Source organism: Girardinichthys multiradiatus, chromosome 2 (assembly GCF_021462225.1).
Source record: "Girardinichthys multiradiatus isolate DD_20200921_A chromosome 2, DD_fGirMul_XY1, whole genome shotgun sequence".
Lineage (NCBI taxonomy): Eukaryota > Metazoa > Chordata > Actinopteri > Cyprinodontiformes > Goodeidae > Girardinichthys > Girardinichthys multiradiatus.
This window is the reverse complement of record NC_061795.1, coordinates 51849733-51875803: the sequence shown is the minus strand read 5'-3', so window position 1 is coordinate 51875803 and position 26071 is coordinate 51849733. Positions and strand designations below refer to the sequence as shown.

The window sequence follows — 26071 nt, the reverse complement described above, 5'->3', positions numbered from 1 at the left end:
TGACCTATGGTTGGCACATTAGACGTTTTGCATTTTGTGGCTTTTCTCAACAATAACACCAGCTCCAGAGGAAGGTGGAGGAAAGGAGACTACGGCTTCAGGAAGAAGCTAACAGGTAAACACATTTTCTTCATCAACATCATTTCTGTGAAGACTTAACTCTAAGTGCAGACTTGAGGTCTTGCTCACCTCTAGGTGAGGAGGTACCTCTGAAACACCTTTTTGCCACAGGTTTTCTACCTCAGATTGGTTGCAGGTCTGTTCAGTGGCATCTATCTAAGCATCGTCATTTGCTATGTTTTGACATAACGTGCCTCATCATTGTTTATTCTCTGTCTGGAAAGTCTAGAGGTCGTATCATTGACCACACACGCATTTTTGGTTGACATCCATATTTAACTAAACTGTCAATAACATCACCCAAGGACATAAATTGCAGATCTGTAACATGCAGTGTGTGTTTGTCTCAACAGGAGGTTGGTTGCATTTGGGGCATTGACTGCAGATGAGCAAGAGCAGCGCCTTCTCTATGCCAATGTACTTGAATATGAGCAGGACCATGTAAGTGTGACAGCAAGCGTTAGACATATATCTGACATCATTATGACCAGGTGGCCAAACTAATTTGCCAAATGTCTATAGGTCACCATAAGTGCCAGAAAAATGTGTTGCTGGATACATTATAAATGCTTTTATAGTCAGGATTTGCACCTGTGCATCTTTGATATCTGATGTGAACTGTTGTATTATTATTTGTTGCATTATTTCCCAATGCTGTATGGGAGGCACTGAGGGAAAATTCGGGAAACATTTAGAAACAAAATTCTGAATTTGTAAATAACGAAACAAATGCAGCTCAAGTAAATTATGTTTAGAAAATAAATTAGCAAAACTATCAAATACCCCTGAGATCAATGGCGGATGCTGGTCTTTCATGGAGGGGAAGCTCAATTTCAAGATCGCTCATTCGCTGATTTCGCTGTCAATCAAAAAGGGATTCAGCCTCAGACAGATCATCCAATCATCATGCAGAAGCTGAGCGTCCGATGGGCGGGACAAAGCCCAGCATTTTTACTTCACTACTGAACTCACTGTTTAAAGCTGTGAAGCTGCAGGAATGAGTGAGAGGAAAGCTGCGTCGTTACCTGAGATAAGAAGTTGATTCTGAACAAAAGTTGAGCGCGTTGTAGCGTATATTTAGTCAATGACATGTACACACAACAGTATATATTTGATCACTTATTTTTTGACATTTTAGGGGAAGCTGAGCTTCCCTTGCAGTCTTAGAACAATCACCACTGCCTGAGATGTATATGTTTTGTATTTGTTTTCTACCTGTGTCATACCAAACTGAAAATAATGCATCTGAAAGAGATGGAGGAAACAAATGATTATTAATTAAAGGCACAAAGAAAAGGCAGCAAGAAATTTAAAACGCCATCTGTTCTGAAACATCTGTACTTGACTATTAGTGTATAACGAGGGTTTTATTGGCAAAGAAGAAAAAATCTGACCTGATAGTAAGTACCCAGTACAGGATGATGGTCCCAGTCTGCACCAATGAGCGCTGGACGGTTTTAATCAATAACATATTTTGGAGGACGTGGGCACCCCAGTAGTATAATTAAAAATTGGGCAATGCAAGTCCACCGCTAATTTTGCATCTTTGTAGTTTTACAAACTCTTGGTGGTTTCCCTATCCAAATAAAACCACAAATTAACTTGTTCAAAGAATCCGATTACGCCACCTCTGGATATCAGAAGCTAAGTAATAAAAGGGGAGAAAGTAGCTGAAGTGATGTCGTATAAAGAGCATGTCACATTTATACCTAGATACTTAAATCCTGTGAGATTAAGTTTGAAAGTTAAATCAGACTGTTGAAGACCACAAACAGCAGTATTTATGGGAAAGCATACACTTTTCTCTGAATTCAATTTATAGCCTGAAAAGGCTACATATAACAGATCTTCTGCAAATAAAGGCAATTTATGTTCAGTCCCATTTTGGAAATTCCCGAATCCGAACCTCTTCAAAACCATAAACAAGTACTCCCACTTCACCCTGTCAATTGCTTTTTCAGCATCGAGGGAAATTACTATTTTTATTTCAGGTAAATCAGAAGAATGCTTAGAATAAATGACATTGAAAAGACTGCGTGTATTAAAAAAGAGTTGGCTCCCTTTGATAAAACCATTTTGCTGTTCAGATACCCAAAGGGAGATCTTTCTCTCATATCAATAAATGCGAAGTAGGCCCTTCCTTATTAAACCTCAAAAACTCATCAATATACTGCCCATGCAGTAATTATCCAATGGGAGGCTCGTACCTATTTGCTTAGTTAAATCCAGGCAGTGTATGTGCACAGGCTGCAGGATGGACTTAAGTACACAATCCTGTGAAGAGATGGAGCCCACTCTGACTCCAGGGTTGTGTATCCTGTGGAGAGTTTCTGTCATCAGTGAATCGCAAAGGTCCTCTAACAACAAAATACTGAGTGGTTATTTTTTTGTGCTTTTAGGATTGGCCCAAACAGTGGAGAGCCAGCATAAAGAAGAATCCTGATTCCTCGTTGGTGTTAGACCTGGTCTCCTACCTGCTCAGGTAATCATTTGCAACACTGTATTCAGAATAACACTGAAGCTTTACTGTGGCTGTGTTATTTTACACTCAGGCGCAAACTAAAGCACGACTTGTTCAGTTTGAAGATGTTCTTCCAGGAACCTTGCATCTACTGAAGCTGTTTTTGTGTGTGTTTACATTGTGGGGTCTGAAGCTTGGGCGGTTCTTTACCCTGAGAGGTTCTTCCTCCAGCTGGACTGTCGTTGCACTCTGAGAACACAGATCATCACAACAGCATTATAACATGCAGCACCAACAACTGTGAAATCAGAACACCACAATATCAATCTTAGATTGTTTCATGGCGGTTATATTTGAAAAGCCTTGGACTGCCGCTCCAAACAGTGTGAAAATGTGATTTTTAATGAACTGGAAGACTAACCACACATAGACCCACAGGGTGTCTGCTTCCCTTCAAACTCCTAACGAATGAACAACAATCCTGGCCAGTTGTAAGATCCATGACCAGTTTTGACTTTACAGGTTTGATAAGAGCATTACTGCATCTGCAAAACACTGAAAGGGAAGGTTCCCGCTTTCTTTAGACTTTACAATACTTTATTGTCCCCAAGGGGCGATTAATTTACATCAGAGTCCACAAGTCAACGCACACACAAAATAAAAAAGAACATTCAAACAACCTTACAGGATAATATCAGGATAATATCAGAACTCTAGGCAACACAACTATCAGAAATTATTTTAAAAACCTAAAAGCTAAGGGAATAAAAGACCGTATCGTAAGTATCTGTTAGATCTTCCTTTCTGGGCATGTGTAAACCTCCTTCTTGATGGTTGGAGCCTGAACTGGGTGTGCAAAGGATCATAGAGAACTGATGTTGTCCTCTTAATCACTGTTGTTCTGAAGACCAGATTAAGGTTTCTCAGATCAGCACCAAGAATCTTAGTACAGACAGTAACTACACCTAATAACTTTTTTTGTTTGGCAAGCTGAGGTTACCAAACCAGCACATCATTCCAAAAGTTGAAACAGATTCAATAAAGGGAAAATAAAACATTAAATTTCCTTAGAAGAACAGCCCCTGGTTGGCCTTCTTACAGAGGGCGAAGGATCAGCCAATCTCCTGGCTAATATGTGGGGCTGCATGCAATTGAAGGCTGAAGAAAAGTCAATAAAACATAGATGTGCATATGATTTTGTGCCCTCTAAATGCCAACAACATACTTCAAGAGCGTAGCAGTAGCATCATCCACCCCTTTTCTTGCCTGATAAGCAAATTGGAGTGGGTCGATTTTGCTCTGCACTGTCTGCACTAGTTTTCTCTTAACTATCTGTTCAAATAATTTCATCACAAGAGATGTGAGGGCCACTGGTCGATAATCATTTAGCGCTTTTGGGGATTTAACTTTAGCTACTGGTATAATAATGAAATGCTTCCATATTGCAGGAACTTTTTTTTGTGTGAAAGAGCTCTGAAAGATCGATGTAAAAATGCCACACATGAAGGGGGCACAATGTTTAAGTAAGTGGCCAATAATACAATCTGAGCCATGGCTTTTCCTAGTATTTATCTCTTCAAACGTCCTCCAAATCCTAGATCTTCAATACAGATCTTACTACCTTCTGACACAGTCTTGTATTCTAGCTAGTGTTTTGTAAAGTCACCAGAATCAAATGTGAGATAAAATTGGTTTAGCTCTTTGGCAAGAGCGAGGTCAGAGTGTTTGGAGTAAGACAGCCCTAATTGCTTGTCCTGTAGACAAGTCATGGATTATTACCGCTCTCATGTTCCTCCTGAACTTTATCTCTGTATTTAATCTTGGCCATCTTTATTTTCCTTTTCAGTAACTTCTGAGCATTTTTATATAGATTCATATTCCCCTCTTTAAAAGTCAATTTTTTCCCATTTAAGGCAACTTTTAAAGATTTACTGACCGAGGGCTTGTTATTAAGGTATAATGTAATCATTTTCTGGTGGATGATGCTATTTTCACAGAAAGTGAACATTTATACAATACCCCATTATGGCTTGTTGGGGATTTAACATACTGGAAAAAATGAGGCAAAGACATCTTGAGGCAACAAGAATTGAAAACTCCCATAAAAAATGTGGAGCATCAGGAGAGATACTTTGCAGATCATAAAAATGATCTGCAGTAGTAGATGTAGCATTTACCATGTTTACCTTCAGATAAATATACACCACAGTTATAAATATCTGGGAGATTTCTCTTGGGAGATAAAAAGGGCGAAGAGAAACATAAAAGTTCAACATCAGGAGAGCAGAAGGACTTCCTTATCCTGACATTGGTGCAGTAGCATGAATTTACAGATAGGCCCACGCCCCCTCCATGTGATTTGCCGGTAAGCTGTCCATCACGATCAAGGCAAACTGGTTGGCCGAATCCACCAAGCTCATAGTCCTGACTCCAATCATCAGCTGTCAGCAAAGTTTCTGTAAGGGCAATCACACAAATGTTTTTGAATTCTGGTTCAAGCCAGGTCTGCAACATACTCCTCCTTTCCGACCCCGCTTCCTCATTTGTCTCAGCGCCACTCTGCTACTGCCAGGTCCGAGCCGATTCCCTCCACCGCCTCCACTCTTTTGCACGCTATCCAGGCAGTTCCGACACTCCAAACATCTCCGATGAATTTCAGGGGACATGCCGACTGGTAGATCTCCAGCAGCAGAGTTCCTGTATTTAATAAGAAAATCACGGCTCTTCTGGAGTCATTCAGGCCTTTGTATGCCATCCAGGTGGTTCAGAAACTCTACATATGGGCGTGGCGCTGGTGGTGTAGGGGTTACATAGTCCTCAATGCGGCCGTCCTGGCAACCTTTGCCAAATGTCTCCCCCTCTCTCTGCCCCTCTTTCCTGTCTGCCTACTCTCGAAAAATGAAAAATAAAGGCCTCTAGTGCCCGAAAAAATATCTTTAGAAACTCTACATATCCCTGATGAGTTCCAGGGAGGAATCTGGCTAGTGGTTACCCAGCAGCTGAGCTCCTGCATCCAATGAGGAAATCATGGCTATACTGAAGTCACTCAAGTTGGTTAACATAAGAGTTCAAATATTCATTAAAAAGACACTTAGAAATACTGCCAAATCCTTAATGGGTCAGTTATAAAGTCCACATTAGTAAAAACACAACTCATTAACGAAGCACAGAACGCGAACACAACCGCTGCTGCATGTCACCACAGCAAGGCAGCGCCATCCTTTGCTTTGTGTTTAACTCGGGACGCTGCAACCCGAACACACACTGATAGTGAATTCTTTATTAAATATCTCCACAAAAGTGGATTTTCTGGAACTGAGCGGCTCAGGGTGGCAGTATGTTGGAGTAGCTGCATTACTGTTGCCTTCATTCTGATTATTATTTTATAAACACCGTAATTCTTCCTTTTCAGGCTGAAACAATGCTTTGTGCAGCTGGATCTCTGTAATAGGTCTCATCATTGTTAGATATGAGACCCACCACAGTGGTGTCGTCTGTGAAGTTTGCGGACACCACTGTGGTGGGTGTCAAATCAAACAACGCTCCTCTCTGCATACAGGTGGAGGTGGTGGAGCATGTGGACAGCATAGAGTTCCTGGGCATTCACATCTCCTCTGACCTCTCCTGGACTGTGAACACCTCCCACCTGGTAAAGAAGGCCCAACAACGGCTCTTCTTTCTCAGAAAGCTGAAACGGACTGGTCTCTCTACTCAGCTGTTCACAAACCTTTACCGGGCCACAATTGAAAACATCCTGTGCCTCAGTGTGACAGTGTGGTATGGGAGCTGCGCCACAGGAGAGAAAGGACTTAGCACGGGTGGTGAAGACAGCACAGGGGATTGTGGGATGTCGTCTACCAGGTCTGGACTTGATTTATGCTGCACGAGTCCAGAAAAGGACCAGACACCTTACTATAGACCACACCCACCTGGACGCTGTTTGTCCCACTTCCTTCAGGAAGACGATTCAGGAACGCGTTCGCTACCAAAGCAGTGAAGGCCGCAGTCCTACTGCAGGCAGACACTCAACATCCCTGCTAACAATCAGACAACCAGCCCATCTGTTTCAGCACAAGCTGAACTTTATGTAAATACTACATACTTCATGCCACATTGCATGTACACATGATCTCTTTTTCTACAAGTGTTTCTAGATTTTGTAAATTGTGTCTATAACCTACATGTGTGTCTTTTGAGCCGGGTCTCAGCCAAATTTCATTATGGTTACATAATGACAATAAAGAATCTTGAATCTCGGTAGAATGGAGAACAAGATCCAGCTGAAATTTATAAAAGATGTGTGGTCAGGGATGAAAAGGATGACAGGGTAGAGGAGTATAAATACTTCGGACAACAGACTGGCTGATACAAGCACTAACCTTATTTGACAGAACACCACTTTTATACAAAATAAACACAAACACATTCTCTTTATTGAACAAAAATAATTCCTTCTTGCAACCAAACTATTCCGGCACAACAAACTTTTTACCTAACTAGAACACTCACTAAACTGCTGTTGTGATTATGAATCTGAGAATATTATTTAATATTTTTTATTAATATTTTAATATTTTATCAAATAATATTTGGGTCTGTTAAGGGTTGTCCTGTGAATACCAGCCCAGTAAAGTGATGGTATTAGGACAAAATAGAAAGGTGTGAGACGAGCTCTGACATTATTGAACAGCATAAACTCTGCACATATATGGAATAAATTCACACAATTTCTTAAAATACAAGAATTTATTAACAAAAATAAGTCAACTTAAAGTCAAACATATTTCAATCAACAAACTCTTTACTTTGCTAAAACAATCCAACTAAACTACCAATCAGAATTAAAGAATAATGAAGACTAATGGACTATGTACAATATAAACAAATTGATTAAAGATGATTAGAAATTATGACCAAAAGAGTGATGCAACATTACCATGCAATGTTTATGTTTGAGAACCAAGGATTACAGGTCCTTCTCAAAATATTAGCATATTGTGATAAAGTTCATTATTTTCCATAATGTCATGATGAAAATGTAACATTCATATATTTTAGATTCATTGCACACTAACTGAAATATTTCAGGTGTTTTATTGTCTTAATACAGATGATTTTGGCAAACAGCTCATGAAAACCCAAAATTCCTATCTCACAAAATTAGCATATCATTAAAAGGGTCTCTAAACGAGCTATGAACCTAATCATCTGAATCAACGAGTTAACTCTAAACACCTGCAAAAGATTCCTGAGGCCTTTAAAACTCCCAGCCTGGTTCATCACTCAAAACCCCAATCATGGGTAAGACTGCCGACCTGACTGCTGTCCAGAAGGCCACTATTGACACCCTCAAGCAAGAGGGTAAGACACAGAAAGACATTTCTGAACGAATAGGCTGTTCCCAGAGTGCTGTATCAAGGCACCTCAGTGGGAAGTCTGTGGGAAGGAAAAAGTGTGGCAGAAAACGCTGCACAACGAGAAGAGGTGACCGGACCCTGAGGAAGATTGTGGAGAAGGGCCGATTCCAGACCTTGGGGGACCTGCAGAAGCAGTGGACTGAGTCTGGAGTAGAAACATCCAGAGTCACCGTGCACAGGCGTGTGCAGGAAATGGGCTACAGGTGCCGCATTCCCCAGGTCAAGCCACTTTTGAACCAGAAACAGCGGCAGAAGCGCCTGACCTGGGCTACAGAGAAGCAGCACTGGACTGTTGCTCAGTGGTCCAAAGTACTTTTTTCGGATGAAAGCAAATTCTGCATGTCATTCGGAAATCAAGGTGCCAGAGTCTGGAGGAAGACTGGGGAGAAGGAAATGCCAAAATGCCAGAAGTCCAGTGTCAAGTACCCACAGTCAGTGATGGTCTGGGGTGCCGTGTCAGCTGCTGGTGTTGGTCCACTGTGTTTTATCAAGGGCAGGGTCAATGCAGCTAGCTATCAGGAGATTTTGGAGAACTTCATGCTTCCATCTGCTGAAAAGCTTTATGGAGATGAAGATTTCATTTTTCAGCACGACCTGGCACCTGCTCACAGTGCCAAAACCACTGGTAAATGGTTTACTGACCATGGTATCACTGTGCTCAATTGGCCTGCCAACTCTCCTGACTTGAACCCCATAGAGAATCTGTGGGATATTGTGAAGAGAACGTTGAGAGACTCAAGACCCAACACTCTGGATGAGCTAAAGGCCGCTATCGAAGCATCCTGGGCCTCCATAAGACCTCAGCAGTGCCACAGGCTGATTGCCTCCATGCCACGCCGCATTGAAGCAGTCATTTCTGCAAAAGGATTCCCGACCAAGTATTGAGTGCATAACTGTACATGATTATTTGAAGGTTGATGTTTTTTGTATTAAAAACACTTTTATTTTATTGGTCGGATGAAATATGCTAATTTTGTGAGATAGGAATTTTGGGTTTTCATGAGCTGTATGCCAAAATCATCTGTATTAAGACAATAAAAGACCTGAAATATTTCAGTTAGTGTGCAATGAATCTAAAATATATGAATGTTAAATTTTCATCATTACATTATGGAAAATAATGAACTTTATCACAATATGCTAATATTTTGAGAAGGACCTGTATCTTGAAGAATCTGGAAGTTAAGTAAAGTTAGTCTTGGAACTAACTTAGAAAATAATCAGCAAACGTTTAGACAACCATTCACAATGAAAGATCAGATTAAATATTATTTTAATAAAATAATGTTTTAAAGAAGGATCTGCTGAATAAAACCAACCTTCTGGATGACTAATTCTCAACGGTGTCTAATTAGCTGCCTTTATTTATTAAAATATTTAAAGAAATATTATTAAGGTAAGGTAAGTTTATATAGCGTTTTTCCAGCAACAAGACACTAAAAGTGCTGTACATACAATTACAAAGCAAATAAATACACAGAAAAACAAATCATATGATAAAATCAAACAGAGGTAATTTAAAAAAAGTAAAGTAAAATAAAATAAAGAGAATAGAATAGAATGATGGACAAGAAAATGAAAGGAAAGTTGGACTGAAAACTTAACTAATAACAGTGGCCCAGTCAAAGGCCACTCTAAACAAATAAGTTTTTAATCTTGATTTAAAGCAACTTAGGGTTTCGGTGCTTTTACAATTTTCTGGGAGTTTATTCCAGATTAGTGGAGCATAAGAACTAAAACTGCTTCTCCATGTTTGGTTCTGGTTCTGTTTCTGCAGAGTAGATTTGAGCCAGAAGACCTGAGAAGTCTGGCTGGTTGATCCACTGACAAGTCTGTAATGTATTTTGGTGCTAAGCCATTCAGTGATTTATAGACTAACAGAAGTATTTTAAAGTCTATTCTCTGAGCTACAGGGAGCCAGTGTAAGGACTTTAGAACCAGGCCGATGTTCTCCACTTTCTTAGTTCTAGTGAGGACGCGGGCAGCAGCGTTCTGGATCAACTGCAGCTGTCTGATCCACTTTTTAGGCAGACCTGTGAAGACACCGTTGCAGTAATCAATTCTACTAAAGATGAACGCATGAATTAGTTTTTCAAGGTCCTGCTGAGACATTAGTCCTTTAATCCTGGAGATGTTCTTTAGGTGATAGAAGGCCGACCTTGTTACTGTCTTTATGTTCCTCTGAAGGTTCAGGTCTGAGTCCATCACTACATCCAGGTTTCCAGCCTGACTGGTGGTTTCTAGCTGTATTAACTGAAGCTGTGTGATAACTTTTAAACGTTCTTCCTTTGGTCCAAAGATTATTACTTCAGTTTTGTTTTGATTCAGCTGAAGATAATTTAGGCCCATCCATGCATTGATTTCTTCTAAGCATTTACCCAGCGCTTGAATGGGTTCATGGTCACCTGGTGACATCGTAACGTATAGCTGTGTGTCGTCTGCATAGTTATGATAACTTACGTTGTTTATTAAAATCTGAGTTAGGGGGAGCATGTAGATATTGAATAGGAGGGGCCCTAAGATGGACCCTTGGGGAACGCCACATGTTATTTTTGTGTCTCTGATGTAAAGTTACCTACTGACACAAAAAAGTCCCTGTTCTTCAAGTACGATTTAAACCAGCTGAGTGCTGGACCAGAAAGGCCGACCCAGTTTTCCAGGCGCTCTAATAAAATGGAGTGATCAACAGTGTCGAATGCTGCACTAAGGTCCAATAATACCAGCACTGTGGTTCTTCCACAGTCTGCATTTATACGGATGTCATTGAACACCTTGACAAGAGCAGTCTCTGTACTGTGGTGAGCAGGAAATCTGACTGGAAGACATCGAAGCGGTTGGTCGTTGTTAGGAAGTTGTTTAACTGTTGAAACGCAGCTTTTTCAATAATCTTACTGATGAAGGAGAGGTTTGATATAGGCCTGTAGTTCTGTAGTAGCAGCTTGTCCAAGTTGCTCTTTTTCAATAGAGGTTTGATAATTGCTGTTTTCAGGGGCTGGGGGTAAACACCTGACAAAAGGGACATGTTTATTATTTGTGTTAAATCAGATGTTATTACAGGCAAAACTTTCTGAAGGAAAGCTGTGGGTAAAACATCGAGACAACAGGAAGAAGAGCTTAGTTGCTGTACGATTTCTTCTAAGATTTTGCAGTTTATTTGGTGAAATTGGGAAATTTTGTCAAAATCGGTTCTAGTTGGAGACAACATTGGTCCTGGAGTTGATGTGGATGTGCTGACTGCCTCTCTGATCTTTTATTTTGGAAAAGAGACAAATCTTTCTGGAGAAATGGGGCTTAATGGTGTTTACTTAGTTATTAAATTTAGTAAAATGATGTTCAGGGACTATTATTTACTGGTTTGAAAACTAACCTTTCTGGGTAAATATTATTTAGCAGCAGCACGTGTTCTTAGATGTTAGCAGTTAAAGCTAACAAAGTAGCTAATAGCTTAGCACCAGAATCAAACACACACCTTTAAAATACCGTCAATAAAAGGGTTAAAATGCATAAGCGCGAGCGGCGCGTTATGATCAATCTTCTGTGTTTAATATCACCCTTTAAATAAAGTTTGTCTTAACTTTAAAACATACAAACAAAGAACAAAGAATCCCCCAGTGGGCCCACCACCTGCAGGGGGAACCGTGAGGGACCGGTGCAAAGAGGATTGGGTGGCGGACGAAGGTGCAGACCTCGGCGGCCCGATCCCCGGATGCTTAGGCTGGCTCTAGGGACGTGGAATGTCACCTCGCTGGGGGGGAAGGAGCCTGAGCTTGTGCGGGAGGTCGAGAGATATCGACTAGAAATAGTCGGGCTCGCCTCCACGCACAGCGTGGGCTCTGGAACCCATCTCCTTGAGAGGGGTTGGACTCTCTTCTACTCTGGAGTGGCCCACGGGGAGAGGCGGCGGGCTGGGGTGGGTTTGCTTGTTGCCCCCCAGCTCAGCCGTCTCGTGTTGGGGTTTACCCCAGTGGATGAGAGGGTCGTATCCCTGCGCCTTCGGGTAGGGGAGAGGTCTCTGACTATCATTTCAGCCTACGGGCCGCGTGGTAGTGCAGAGTACCCGTCCTTCTTGGCGTCCCTGTCGGGGGTGCTGGATAGTGCCCCTCCCGGGGACTCCATTATTCTGCTGGGGGACTTCAACGCCCACGTGGGAAATGACAGTGACACCTGGAGAGGCGGAGGAATGGCCTCCCCGATCTGAATCCGAGTGGTGTTTTGTTATTGGACTTCTGTGCTAGTCACGGATTGTCCATAACGAACACAATGTTCAAACATAAGGGTGTCCATCAGTGCACTTGGCACCAGGACACCCTAGGCAGGAGGTCGATGACTTTGTTGTCGTATCATCAGACCTTCGGCCGCATGTTTTGGACACTCGGGTGAAGAGAGGGGCTGAGCTGTCCACTGATCATCACCTGGTGGTGAGTTGGATCCGCTGGAGGAGGAGAAAGCCAGACAGACTTGGCAGGCCCAAGCGCATAGTGAGGGTCTGCTGGGAACGCCTGGCGGAGCCCTCGGCCAGGGATGTATTCAACTCCCACCTCCGGGAGAGCTTCGACCAGATCCCGGGGGATGTTGGCGACATAGAGTCCGAGTGGACCATGTTTTCCGCATCTATTGTCGATGCTGCCGCCCATAGCTGCGGCCGTAAGGTCTGCAGTGCCTGTCCTGGCGGCAATCCCAGAACCCGGTGGTGGACACTGGCAGTAAGGGATGTTGTTAAGCTGAAGAAGGAGTCCTATCGGCTGTGGTTGGCTTGTGGGACTCCTGAGGCGGCTGACGGGTACCGTGAGGCCAAGCGTGCTGCGGCCCGGGCTGTGGCAGAGGCAAAAACTCGGGCCTGGGAAGAGTTCGGTGAGGCCATGGAGAAGGAGTACCGGTTGGCCTCGAAGCGATTCTGGCAAACCGTCCGGCGCCTCAGGAGGGGGAAGCAGTGCTTTGCCAACACTGTTTACAGTGGGGGCGGGAGACTGCTGACCTCGACTGAGGACATTATCGGGCGGTGGAAGGAGTACTTCGAGGATCTCCTCAATCCTGCCATCACGCATTCCGTGGTGGAAACAGAGGCTGGGGACTCTGGGTTGGACTCTTTCATCACCCAGGCTGAAGTCACCGAGGTGGTTAAAAAGCTCCGCGGTGGCAGGGCTTCGGGGGTGGATGAGATCAGCCCTGAGCGGAGCGGAGTTTGGTCCGCATTGCTGGCACTAAGTCGGACCTGTTCCCAGTGCATGTTGGACTCCGGCAGGGCTGCCCTTTGTCGCTGGTCCTGTTCATAACTTTTATGGACAGGATTTCTAGATGCAGCCAAGGGCCGGAGGGGGTCTGGTTTGGGGACCAGTGGATTTCGTCTCTTCTTTTTGCGGATGACGTGGTACTGCTGGCCCCCTATAGCCAAGACCTACAGCATGCGCTGTGGCGGTTCGCAGCCAAGTGTGAAGCGGCTGGGATGAGGATCAGCTCCTCCAAGTCCGAGGCCATGGTACTCGACCGGAAAAGGGTGGCTTGTCCTCTTCAGGTTGGAGGGGAGTCCCTGCCTCAAGTGGAGGAGTTTAAGTATCTCGGGGTCTTGTTCACAAGTGAGGGAAGAATGGAGCGGGAGATCGACAGACGGATCGGTGCGGCTGCCACAGTAATGGGGGCGCTGTGCCGGTCCATTGTGGTGAAGAGAGAGCTGAGCCGAAAAGCAAAGCTCTCAATTTACTGGTCGGTCTACGTTCCTACCCTTCACCTATGGCCATGAACTTTGGGTCATGACCGAAAGAACGAGATCACGGATACAAGCGGCTGAAATGAGCTTCCTCCGTAGGGTGGCCGGGCACTCCCTTAGAGATAGGGTGAGGAGCTCGGCCATCCGGGAGGGGCTCGGAGTAGAGCCGCTGCTCCTCCACATCGAGAGGAGCCAGTTGAGGTGGCTCGGGCATCTGTACCGGATGCCTCCTGGACGCCTTCCTCGGGAGGTGTTCCAGGCACGTCCCACCGGGAGGAGGCCCAGGGGACGGCCCAGGACACGCTGGAGGGACTTGTCTCTCGGCTGGCCTGGGAACGCCTTGGGCTCCCCCTGGAGGAACTGGAGGAGGTGTCTGGAGAGAGGGACGTCTGGGCGTCTCTGCTGAGTCTGCTGCCCCCGCGACCCGGTCCTGGATAAGCAGAAGACGACGAACGAACGAAACAAAGAACACAAAACTGAACACGTGTGCTGCAGATATTCTGCTAGCACCAAGATAGCTGAGTTCAACGCAAACAAAACTAAACTTCTTAAAATGAAAAACGTTCAGATCATAAATCTATTACTCTGCCCAAACCCTAACCTCGTATGATCCGTGCTGAGCAGTTGTCCGGGCGACGGCGAAGTTTGACGAAACATCCACTTTGAACGAAGGTTAGCTTCTGCTGACTCTTTAATGAGGCTTCGTTGGGGGGGCCTCGCTTTTGGGCCGTCCAAGCTGCACGTTACCACGGTGATGGGGCTCCAGTTGTCCTCCTTTCAGACCGGGAAAACCGCTCCACTCAGCTTCGTAGAGACCGCGTCTCTGCAAGGATTCTCTGGAACACAGTTTGCTTCTGCAGGCCTCAGAGAGAAAGTCAAGCAATGCTTATACATTAATTTCCCTTTAATATGAATGAATACCGGATACACAAACAGTGATTCATCCGTACTTAACTTTATGCATATGATCATGTGATCATATGACACTCTCGGATCCAGTTGAGGAGTTATGTCTGTTTGCCAGCAAAGAGACATTAGCTCGCCGGGTCTCTCTGTCCAGGTCCCTGTGTGACCTGTGTAGAAAACAAATGTATGTTACGGCCCCCACAGGTCTAGGGGTTCAGGGGCGGTAACATAATGATGTGCCCAGAGGAAACAAGTAGAATGGAAAAGGATTTATTACAAAAGAGGGTTTCACAAAGCCAAAACACAATACAATTTTACCCAAGTAACACAAAAAAAAAAAAACACAGAGGGCTAAACAGCCTGAGGAATATTAAGTGCAAAGTAAATCCCAAATATGTCACAGTGGCTTTGCCGAATTCACACTTCGCAAGATTAAGGGTCAAGGAGGCTTGGGCCAAACTGTGAAATATTTGATATAATGTTTGCAAATGTTCCTGCCAGGTTTCAGTATACACCACTAGATCGTCTAAATAAGCACTGCAGTTAGGGATGCCCCGCAATACTGTATTTATCAGCCTTTGAAAAGTAGCTGTAGCGTTATACATACCAAATGCCATGACAGCATATTGCAAAAAGTCATCTGGGGTCACAAAAGCTGAAATGTTAGAAGCTCTTTCAGTCAAGGGGACTTGCCAATAACCCTTGAGAAGGTCCAACTTTGTAACATGTTTGGCAGCTCCGATATTATCCACTCAGTCTTTAATCCTGGGGAGAGGATAGGCATCAGGCACGGTGATAGAATTTACCTTACGAAAGTCAGCGATAAAGCGTGGCAAACCATCCGACTTAGTTTCTAGCATACAAGGTGAGCTCCAGGGACTTTGACTGGATTTCGCTAAACCATGTTCCTGCAGGTATTCAGTTTCTTGTTTAATTAGAGAACGTTTTGTGGGGTTAGCACGATAAGGATGCTGTTTGATTGGCTTTGCATTTTTAACATCTATGTCATGTTCTAGAACTGTTGTACGTGTTGGTACATCACTAAATAAGCATGTGTACGCCTTAATTAGGACCATTATATCCTTTTGTTGTTCAAGGGATAAATGGTCAAGCTGGCTCTGCAGAGATTTCATCATGTCTGAGTTTATAAGGCGGGGGCTAGAACAGATGGGATAATTCATTCTTAGGCCATTAGCATTGTTTAGCTCATCTGCTTCTAGTTGAGCTGTGACCGCAACTGGAGCATACACCCCACTAGGTTCTGGAGCAGGTTGAGAGTGGTACAATTTAAGCATGTTCACATGGCAAACACGAGTTTTGCGCCGCCGATTAGGGGTACCAATGACATAATCATCTCCTCTACTCTCTCTGGAATTTCATAAGGGCCATCAAATTCTGAAGACAAGGCAGAGCCAGGAACAGGTAGGACTGCAGCAACCTGATCTCCTACTTGAAAAACTCTTTTGACAGAGGTTTTATCATAGTGACGCTTCATTCTTCCTTGAGAGTCAATTAAATGCTTCTTAGCTAGAGCATTAGCTTGACCCAGGTGCTCCCGAAAAGCTTGCACATACTTAATCACACTCTTCGTAGAACCTTCTGCAGGAACTAAGAAGGTTTCTTTTAAAGCTCTTAAAGGGCCCTGTGGTGTGTGTCCAAATACTAGTTTTGCTGGACTGAAACCAAGGGATTCCTGAACAGCCTCTCTAGCAGCAAACAATGCAAATGGAACCACCTCATCTCAACTTCTTTCAGTTTCCAGACAGTATTTGCGTAGCATTGACTTTAAGGTCAAATGCCAATGTTCCAAAACCCCTTGGGACTCTGGGTGGTAAGCAGATGAAACAACATGCTTAATGTTTAAGGTTTTAGCTACCTGTCTGAACAACGTGGACTGAAAATTTGTTCCTTGGTCTGTAGAGTTATAGGTAAGCTAAACACAGAAAAGAACTTTGTCAGGGCCTTAACCACAGATTTGGCTGTAATCTTGTTCAAAGGGATGGCTTCTGGGAATCGAGTGGCGGCACACATAATTGTGAGCAAATATTGATTTCCATACTTTGTTCGGGGTAAAAGTCCAACACAGTCTACTATGACGTGGTCAAATGGGTGGTCTATCACCGGAATCGGGCACAAAGGAGCAGGTGGTATTACCTGATTTGGTTTACCCGTAATTTGGCACACTTGACAACTACGACAGAACTTTGAAAGGTCATGTTTCAAACCAGGCCAGAAAAAATACTTTAACAGAAGTTGGTATGTTTTGGTAACACCTAAGGGACCAGACCACTGGCTTTCATGAGCCAGAGATAGAACTTTCTGTCTATACGTGGTTGGTATAACTATCTGCTTAATTTTACTCCAGTCTGAACTTCCCGCACCTGATGAAGACCACTGATGCATTAAGACACTCTGTTCCACAATGTAAGCTTGTTTCTCTTTATTGGCTTGTTCAACACTTACCACATTCTTGAAACATCTTTGTAATGCTGACGACAAATGATGTCTGGTCAGGGGGATGGACGCTTTTTCCCAGAGTGGACTAGGCTCCTCCAACACCACCGAATCTGGAAGTAACGTCATGTTGTTACTTTTGGGTTGTGCATCACCCTCACTAGAAAATGGAGACATAAAAACAGAATCAGAAATGGAAATCTCTGGGTCCTTACGTGCCTGTGCACGGGTGACCACACAGGCTGGGTACAGCCCGGGGTCTGAAGAGTCTGGGGTTGTCTGATTTAAGGGGTTGTATAAAACCTCCAAACTTGGGAGTACTAGACCTCCAGCAGTGTCGTTCCTCATTAACATAGCCACACCATCTATAGGCAAATCTGGGCAAACAGCAACAGGAAAATATCCTGTGATAAGTTTTGATTTTACGTAAACTCTGTGGACTGGTCTTGGAGCATAACCCATCTCTATGTTTTAACCATCTGGGACGGCAGCAGAGTTAACAGGTTTCTTTTCATTAACAATGAAAGATGACTTATGGGTAAGCACATACTCACCAGCAAGAACAGCAGCCGATGCTAGAGTGGTCACCTTCTGCTCATTCAAATACAACACCACCCGTTCCGGAACTTCTTAAAGTCTTCCAACAGTATCAACTCACGCAAAGTGTCATAGTTGTTGACCTTGGATGCAGCACACCATTTATCAAAGAGAATGCCTTTCTCCCTGGCAAACTCAACATGTGTTTGCCCAGCAGTTTTCTTTTGTTTTCGAAACCTCTGTCTATAAGCTTCTGGGACCAACTCATAAGATTGTAAGACAGCAATTTTAACCAGATCGTAATCTAAGCAATTTTAAAGGAAGCGCTGCCAATACCTCGTGAGCTTTACCAGAAAACTTACATTGTGACAAAAGAGGCCAGGTTTCCCTAGGCCATTGCAAAGTACCAGCAAGGCATTCAAATGCTGAAAAATAGGAATCAACCTCAGAATCTCTGAAAGCAGGTACTAAGGAAATACACTTACTGATGTCAAATGGCATAGCGGACATAGAGGTGGAACCTGGTGTGACAGAGGCAGAGGGGCTCGAGTCTGGGCCTCCAGCTGGAGTCTGCGCAGCTTTACAGCTTTATTAGCCTCTTTTTCCAGCCTCCTGATCTCATGCTCCTGGTGAGCTTTTCTGTCCTGGGCCTTTTCCTCAGCCTCCATTTGGAGACGTGCCAACTGCACCTTCAAATGAGCTCCATCTCGTCCTTCTGAACACACAGAAGACAGTAGATCATAGCGAGGGGGGAGTGTGAGGTGTATTCCCCTGGTCACTCACTACTGCCTCCCCTCTAGGACCATCTTTGAGGTCCTCCACAGACAATACCTTTTGGGTCGGCACTGAAGCAGCCTCAAGCAGATCAGGCTCTCTAAACACACCAACCTCCACCAACTTATCCACTATCAGAGCCTTTAGGTCACCTTTAAGGACCTGTTTTGGGACCTGGAGCTTAAAGTGCCACACAATTTGCAGCAATTCGCACTTGCGGCAAATATCAATAAGCACAAGAGAGGGATCAGCAAAAAAGCGCTCCAGACTGAATGAAACTGACATGGTTGCTGGATACAGACAGAAAATTCCTGTAACTTTGGACACAGGGAACCTCTTTAACGAGGAATCCCGGACCCAGGACCTCTCGCACCTTCAGCTAACCTCCGAAGCTGTTGGGGGGGGGGGGGGGCTCGCTGTCAGGCCGACCAAGCTGCACGTAACCGCGGTGATGGGGCTCCTGTTGTCCTCCTTTCACACCTGGAAAACCGCTCCAGTCGGCAGCGTCTGCAGGGAATTCTCTGGAACACAGTTTGCTTCTGCAGGCCTCAGAGAGAAAGTCAAGCATTGCTTATACCTTAATTTCCCTTTTATATGAATGAATACCGGATACTCGTACTCGTCGTCTTCCGCTTATCCGGGACCGGGTCGTGGGGGCAGCAGACTCAGCAGAGACGCCCAGACGTCCCTCTCCCCAGACACCTCCTCCAGCTCCTCCGGGGGGAGCCCAAGGTGTTCCCAGGCCAGCCGAGAGACATAGTCCCTCCAGCGTGTCCTGGGCCTCCTCCCGGTGGGACGTGCCTGGAACACCTCCCGAGGTAGGCGTCCAGGAGGCATCCGGTATAGATGCCCGAGCCACCTCAACTGGCTCCTCTCGATGTGGAGGAGCAGCGGCTCTACTCCGAGCTCCTCCAGGATGGCCGAGCTCCTCACCCTATCTCTAAGGGAGCGCCCGGCCACCCTACGGAGGAAGCTCATTTCAGCCGCTTGTATCCGGGATCTCGTTCTTTCGGTCATGACCCACAGTTCATGGCCATAGGTGAGGGTAGGAACGTAGACCAACTGGTAAATCGAGAGCTTTGCTTTTCAGCTCAGTTCTCTCTTCACCACAACAGATCGGCACAGCGACCCATTACTGCAGCAGCCGCACCGATCCGTGTGTCAATCTGCTCCATTCCTCCCTCACTCGTGAACAAGACCCTGAGATACTTAAACTCCTCCACTTGAGGCAGTGAATACCGGGTACACAAACAGTTTTTCATCCGTACTTAACTCAGTGCATATAATCGATGATCGTATGACACTCTAGGATCCAGTTTGAAGAGTTTGTCTGTTTGCCAGCAAAGAGACATTAGCGTGCTGGGTCTCTCTCTGTCCAGGTCCCTGTGTGACCCGCGTAGAAGAGAAAGACTAGCGGGAGAAGTGGGGGTTTTATACAGCCAGTGGCATCATGCAGAAGGATCACCTCACAGTGAAAACACAGAAAATACCATTTATTTGTAGCAGTTATTCAGTTGGGGAGAAAAGTATTGTTTAGAGATGTATTTTCTATTATTTTACATTTGGTAATAGAAGACATGTGGTCGTCACCATAGAAAAGTAAAAAATGTAAATTTTAAAAACTTCTGTTTACATTTATTTTATAGCAATGTTTATAGGTGACAATAACTCTGGCACCAGTGATTTTATTAAAAACAATTATTTATTCAATATGAGACTTTTTCCAGAATGAATGAATATCCTCTAAGGGTACTGTTATAAATAGATGATAGAAGCCATATATTCATCTATCATTTAGAGTTTTATTGTCAATTTTAAAAGCAGCTTAGTCTTTCAGAGAACGGTGAGACGTAACGTTTATTCTCCATCCTCAGCCGATCTGACCACCCAGTGGTGAAGCTGCTGAAGAAACATCAGTACAGAATTTACAACAAGCTTTACCCCATCGTGAGTAAAAGCCTTCCTCAGAGTCCCGCCTTGTTGCTGAGACCTTCACGCAGCGTTCACAATCTGCTTCACCCAGGTAAGAACTGATGATTCAGTCAGGTGTTTGTGAGCGGGTCCAAACAGTTGAAGCCGAGTTAATTCAGGCCAAATATTCCATTTTATAATGACTGATCCCTGAATATAGGTTTCTGTTCAGGTGAAAGTAGCAAATGTTGTTTTAATGTGCTTCACAGATTTAAATGTTCCATCAGTGAATTGTAGTGATTTTCACATAAAGGATGCTTTAAGAAACACATTTAGAATCACTTCAAAAAGTTCATTTCATGTCCTTTTTCAGCTGCCAAATGGCATCTCTTGTCACATGTTTTGAAAGTTAAAGCTCTTAAATAAAAAAAAGCTATATATACTAAAAATGATAAAAGCACTAAATAGCTAATAAAAAAAGCCAACATGGTAAAATGGTTGACGTCAAACGAGGTAAAGTCAACAATTTGTGTAAAATGAAAAGTGTGTGTGAGAAAGCAGCGACAGTTTGAAAATTTGGCAGTGCTCAACACCCGATGACCGTTGCCTGGTTGCAAAAAGAAAATGATCATATTTTACAGCATGTACAGAGCAACAGTTGGTTTAAAATGACACAGCAAAGTTAGTGTGGATAAAAATGAGTCTGAAGGATCCATATTCTGGTAATAAGGTGTCTATGTAAGGCATGTTTAAACAGCATATCTAGCTGTATCATAAAGCTTCTGTCTGTTATGGAAATTTAAGCATGAATTAATCCTCTGTGTAAACGCTATGGATCAGAGTGTCACGGGAAGCCAATCAGAACCGCCAGTGATGGTTTCGGTGGCCACAGCTTCAGCACCGATGCCTCGTTCTCCCCCTCACGGTCTCATGACCTCCACACCAAGTATGATGATGAGGACGATGTGGATGCAGCGGTGACAGTGGACCAGGATAACTCATTTGAAGATCTGGAACAGTTTATGTCCCAGTTGGACTGGACCCCTCCTGTCAGCAGCATGAATGACAGCAGCCTGGATACGGAGGTGACCTGTGATCCCTCGATGGAGCTGGATGGGAGCCACATGGAGGAGCTGGAGCTGAGAACACTTAAAGAACATTTGAAAGCCATTGTCAAAGACATTCATATAGCAGTTGGTAAGCAAATTGATTGGGTCTGATTGTTTTAGTGTTTCTGCATATTGATCATAATTCTCACACCTTTTATTTTTGTTATATTTCAGATCAACTCCTCTCACTGTGTTTGCTGTCGTTTGACTGTTTAAACACGGCAACTTTTAAGGACTTGTGTCTTTGCAGTATAGAGGACACCTTTTTTACGCCTCTGTGGAGCGCCCTGGTGGCTCTTTTTAGGTATTGCACCTTAGTTTTCTATGTGAAACAGGATTGGTTCTGGTTGTGGTTCTCTGACCTGCTTTATGCCGGACCTCAGCATCATCTAATCAGGCTGTTTTTAGCTTGCAGTGCGTTTTGTTTCTTTCTAACTCAATGGTCCTTCTTCACTCCAACCTTCATCACATTTGATGAAGACCATTCAAAAAGTTTATTTCTTTTAAGGAAGTAACACACACTGCACACCACTGCTCCCTGTTTAATGAATAAACTGTAATTAGGGTTGCATGTGTTATCGTTTCTTTTTTGTGTGGAGCTCCAAATGAGTCCTTATTCACAGAAATATTTGACTATTCCCAGAATCCACCTTGAGAGTTAAGACGTGTTGCTGAAAACGGCTGAATAAAAGACTACCATCAATTCAGATTCAAATCTGGCACCCTGATACAAATGATCAAATTAAAACATTAAGAGTTTATTTTAACAAAGGAAGCAGTAACCATCACCGTAAAGGAGGAGATTTTTTTAATCCGGTGCAGAATAAAGGTTTCAGCTGATTTGACACCAGTGAACATTCCTGATGGATAAACAGTGGGTTCTGATGTGGAAACCAGGAACATATTTAAACTTATCACTAAGAAAACAACACGCCATGATGGAAATGAATACAAGTTTACCTGAACAATCTTTGTTCCTTTAGTTTTAGTCTATGGGTCAGTTTTTTGATCCTTGTGGACTTTGTTCTGTTTCTCAGGAGAGTCCACAGAGAGAGAGAGCAGCTTTTTGAGAAGAACATGAGGCGGTTCTGCAGCGTCTCTCCAGCAGATGTCGGTATTCCCCTGAAACTGTTTCCCCAGGACTCTGGTGTTCTTAAAGATTCCTATCCGTATGAATCTGCTGTTCATGAACTTAAGCTTCTCGTTCATAACCGTAGTCCGCAGAGGAAGCTGGAGTGTATCGGTAAGGTCAACAGTACTGTCCACTCAAATGTATTTCAGTTCAGAATAAAAAAGCTTTTCTTTAAGATGTTTAAATTGGCTTTGAGAATTAGTCGACTCTGAGTTTGCAAGTTTCTACAAAACTGAAGCTCATGGAGTGATTAAAATTAGTTCCTAACTTCTGAGTAGAGACTAAAATAAAATCTGGACGGGTTCGTGTCCAAGAGGGTTTCTTTTCTTCTATCTGTAAGTAAAATTTAGTTTTAGCAGTGAGGACCATCTAACCACAGCAGTGACTTTGGACTGTTTGAGCTTTCTTGGCACTGGTTCTGTTCTGGAAAGTTCTGCCTCTCTCCTGGTGAACTGGCTCCATCTTATGATCAACTTGTTTGGCAGAGGAAAGAACCTCTTTCACCAGGAGCAGGAGGTGGGCTCCTTTTGGGTCTTTCCTCCAAAGTGGTTTTAGTGCCTAATCAGAACTGTTGGTAGAACTAGTTCCTGACTGGATCTTTAATGAGACTGGTTTGGGTTTCCACAGAGCCCCACCTCCAGTAAATGCTTGATTTATTGAGTATTTCTGTGGAGGATCAGCGTGCAGAGACAGTCTAACCACAGAGATCAGAGACGGAGAGCTCTTTTTGTTCTGATCCGACTTGTTCATGTTGAATCTCAAAGTGTTTACTGTTTTTTTGTCCAAAACTAAGCAGATCAAACAAGTTTGATTCTTTTCTCTCTGAGTGGTTTGGTTGTTTGTTGGTAAAGCTGCACAATATGATTATTGTCATGAAAATATCAGCGTGACATATTTGGTTCGGTATTATTTTTGAACAGTCGGACATTTGTGTTCTGCTCATGGATTTACATATTTGGCCTCTTGGAGGGACTTTAACTGCTCTTATTGCCTGATCCTGATTTCTGTCTGACATGCTAAAGCTGCCAGAAGGTGGTGGGAACACTGTCTAATGGGAAATAAGGAAAAACGTGTATTAAGTAGGACTGATATTGTCATCCCAATTTCCAGCTAGTTATTTGCAATTCAATATTTTCCTGATATCTTGCTGTTTTTTTAGCTGTTGGTCTCCATGAGCCTCTCTCCAGGTTCTTTCCTCTGGCCCAGAACTGAGTTGGAGCTGGGATGGCACCAGTTCACCAGTATCAGAGCAGAGGGAATAGCTATTAAACTGGAACCGGTCATTTAAAACTCTTTTATTGCTTGAACTCTTGATTTTCCTAATTGAAGATAAAAGATTAGCAGTGGACCAACATGAGCTCTCGCCTGTTTTCTTCCTGTTTGTTAATTTTAATATGAACTGTCAGGGTCAAGTAGGTCAGAGTGAGTCAGCGGGTCTCATTACTTTGATGCAATCTGCTGGGTTGCCTTAGATAGAAAAACCTTTTAACCAGTTTGAATAATAAACTGTATCCATCTGCATTGTTTTATGGTTAGGATTAATTGGAATGTATGAACCTAACTGGGAATCTGTATGATTGATTGATTTGACTTTGTGTCTTGACACAACATGTGTTGTGAGTTGAATTGTATTCATAAACCCTGAACTCTAACTCCTGTTGGATGACCCCGCCAATCTTTGAGCTGTAGCATCTTGGTCACCTACATTCAATTCAATTCAATTCAGTTTAATTTCTATAGCACCAATTCACAGCACATGTCGTCTCAAGGCTCTTCACAACAGTCAGGTTCATACATTCCAATTAATCCTAATCATTGAACAGTTCAGTCAGATTCAGTTATTTATTCAAATTGGATAAAAAGTTTTTCTATCTAAGGAAACCCAGCAGATTGCATCCAGTCAGTGACTTGCAGCATTCACTCCTCCTGGATGAGCATGTAGAGACAGTGGACAGTCACTGGTGTTGACTTTGCAGCAATCCCTCATACTGAGCATGCATGTAGAGACAGTGGAGAGGAAAAACTCCCTTTTAACAGGAAGAAACCTCCAGCAGAACCAGAACCAGGCTCAGTGTGAGCGGCCATCTGCCACGACCCACTGGGGGTTTGAGAGAACAGAGCAGAGACACAAAGAGAACAAAGAAGCACTGATCCAGGAGTACTTTCTATGGGAAGGAAAAGTAAATGTTAATGGATGTAGCTCCTTTAGTCGTTTCATCTAGAAAGAAAGAACAGATAAACTCTGATCCAGTTTTCAAGGTTAGAGTCTAAAAGAGAGAACATAGAGTTAGTCACAGTGGAAGCTCAGTCAGTAGCCATGTCTAGGAGAGAGAAAGGGTTAAACACTGAAAGACAGGACCATGTGGATCATCTGTAGAAGGTGAACATTAAGTTGTTGCCAGCAGAAGCTCGGACAATTCCCCTCTCCAGAAAGGTGTCACAGGTAGACACAGAGTCAGGCCAGGTGTAGCTAGATCTATATCAGGTGTTGGATTCAAGGATAGTGGAGCTCAATCCAGTTTACCTCATATATTACCGACATACAGAGTTTATTGTATCTGATAAACTATAGCCAACTAAAAGATGCATCCACACAGTCATATTGTGGTGAAAGCAGTGAAACTGTTTTAATCCTCTATAAAATAGTAAGACAGGTTTTTAACCATGTCTCCCACCTCTGAGCTGACTCTTTAATGAGGCTTTTCCACAAAAGAGGTTCCAGATCTAAACCAGGGCTGATGCTGGCGCCAGTTCATAAATGGTTCAGTAAAAGAGCCGGTTTGCTTTTCCACCACCAGAGAGCCAAGTCATAATAAATGTCTCATTCATTCATTGTTTGACCCTCCAGCTGTTTTTGTGAAGGATTGTGGTGCCGGGAGACAGTTGGACCTGATGATTATTTATCCTAGTATTGCTGTTAGGGCTGCAACTAACCATTATTTTGCTAATCGATTAAATTTCGGGACTATTTTTCCCATTAACCGATCAATAATTGAATAAGAAAAGGTGCGTAATACATTTTCCATTAAATTTGAACCAGGTGAAGCTAAAGCTCTGTCCCCCAAGGAGTTCTGGATTGAGCTCATTTACAGACAAAGACGGTTTTTCATCCTAAACCAAAATGTATGCACTTTTTGTACAGTTTTGTCTTAAGTGGGTTGTTCTTTCAGTAAATGGCATGTTTTTGACTCTGTATACTCTACTTAACGATTATTAGATTAGTAAAACAATTATTTTAGTAATTGATTAATCCGATTAATTGTTTTAGCCTAATCCCTGCAAATAGATGCTTTTAAATCCATCCATTACCTGCTTCTCCTTGGAGGGCTGGGGGGCCTGGTGCCTATCTCCAGCAGTTATTCGGCGAGGTCACCAGTCCATCACAGTGCTCTAACATCATCACCTTAATTTCTTAACAAGTGGTGATTGTGAACTCTTCACAGTTCTGATCAGATGATCTCTCTTCCAGCAGCTTTCAGAGCCAGATTTATTAACAACACCTGGAGATATTAAGACTCGGTGGTAAAGACCTCAGTCAGAAATAAT

The 26071-nt window shown here is 43.4% G+C and overlaps 1 protein-coding gene across 7 annotated transcripts in view; it reads left to right on the top strand.

Annotated features, from left to right (window-relative positions):
• The window catches only part of vps9d1 (VPS9 domain containing 1), an 87103-nt gene that overhangs the window by 17124 nt on the left and 43908 nt on the right, over window positions 1–26071 (top strand). For all 7 annotated transcript variants that reach the window (XM_047386938.1, XM_047386945.1, XM_047386974.1 and 4 more), the window contains 7 exons: window positions 63–115; window positions 474–561; window positions 2520–2602; window positions 20248–20396; window positions 21125–21481; window positions 21568–21697; window positions 22431–22636. In XM_047386938.1, coding sequence (XP_047242894.1) covers window positions 63–115; window positions 474–561; window positions 2520–2602; window positions 20248–20396; window positions 21125–21481; window positions 21568–21697; window positions 22431–22636 — 1066 coding nt within the window. The remainder of the gene's footprint in view (window positions 1–62; window positions 116–473; window positions 562–2519; window positions 2603–20247; window positions 20397–21124; window positions 21482–21567; window positions 21698–22430; window positions 22637–26071) is intronic.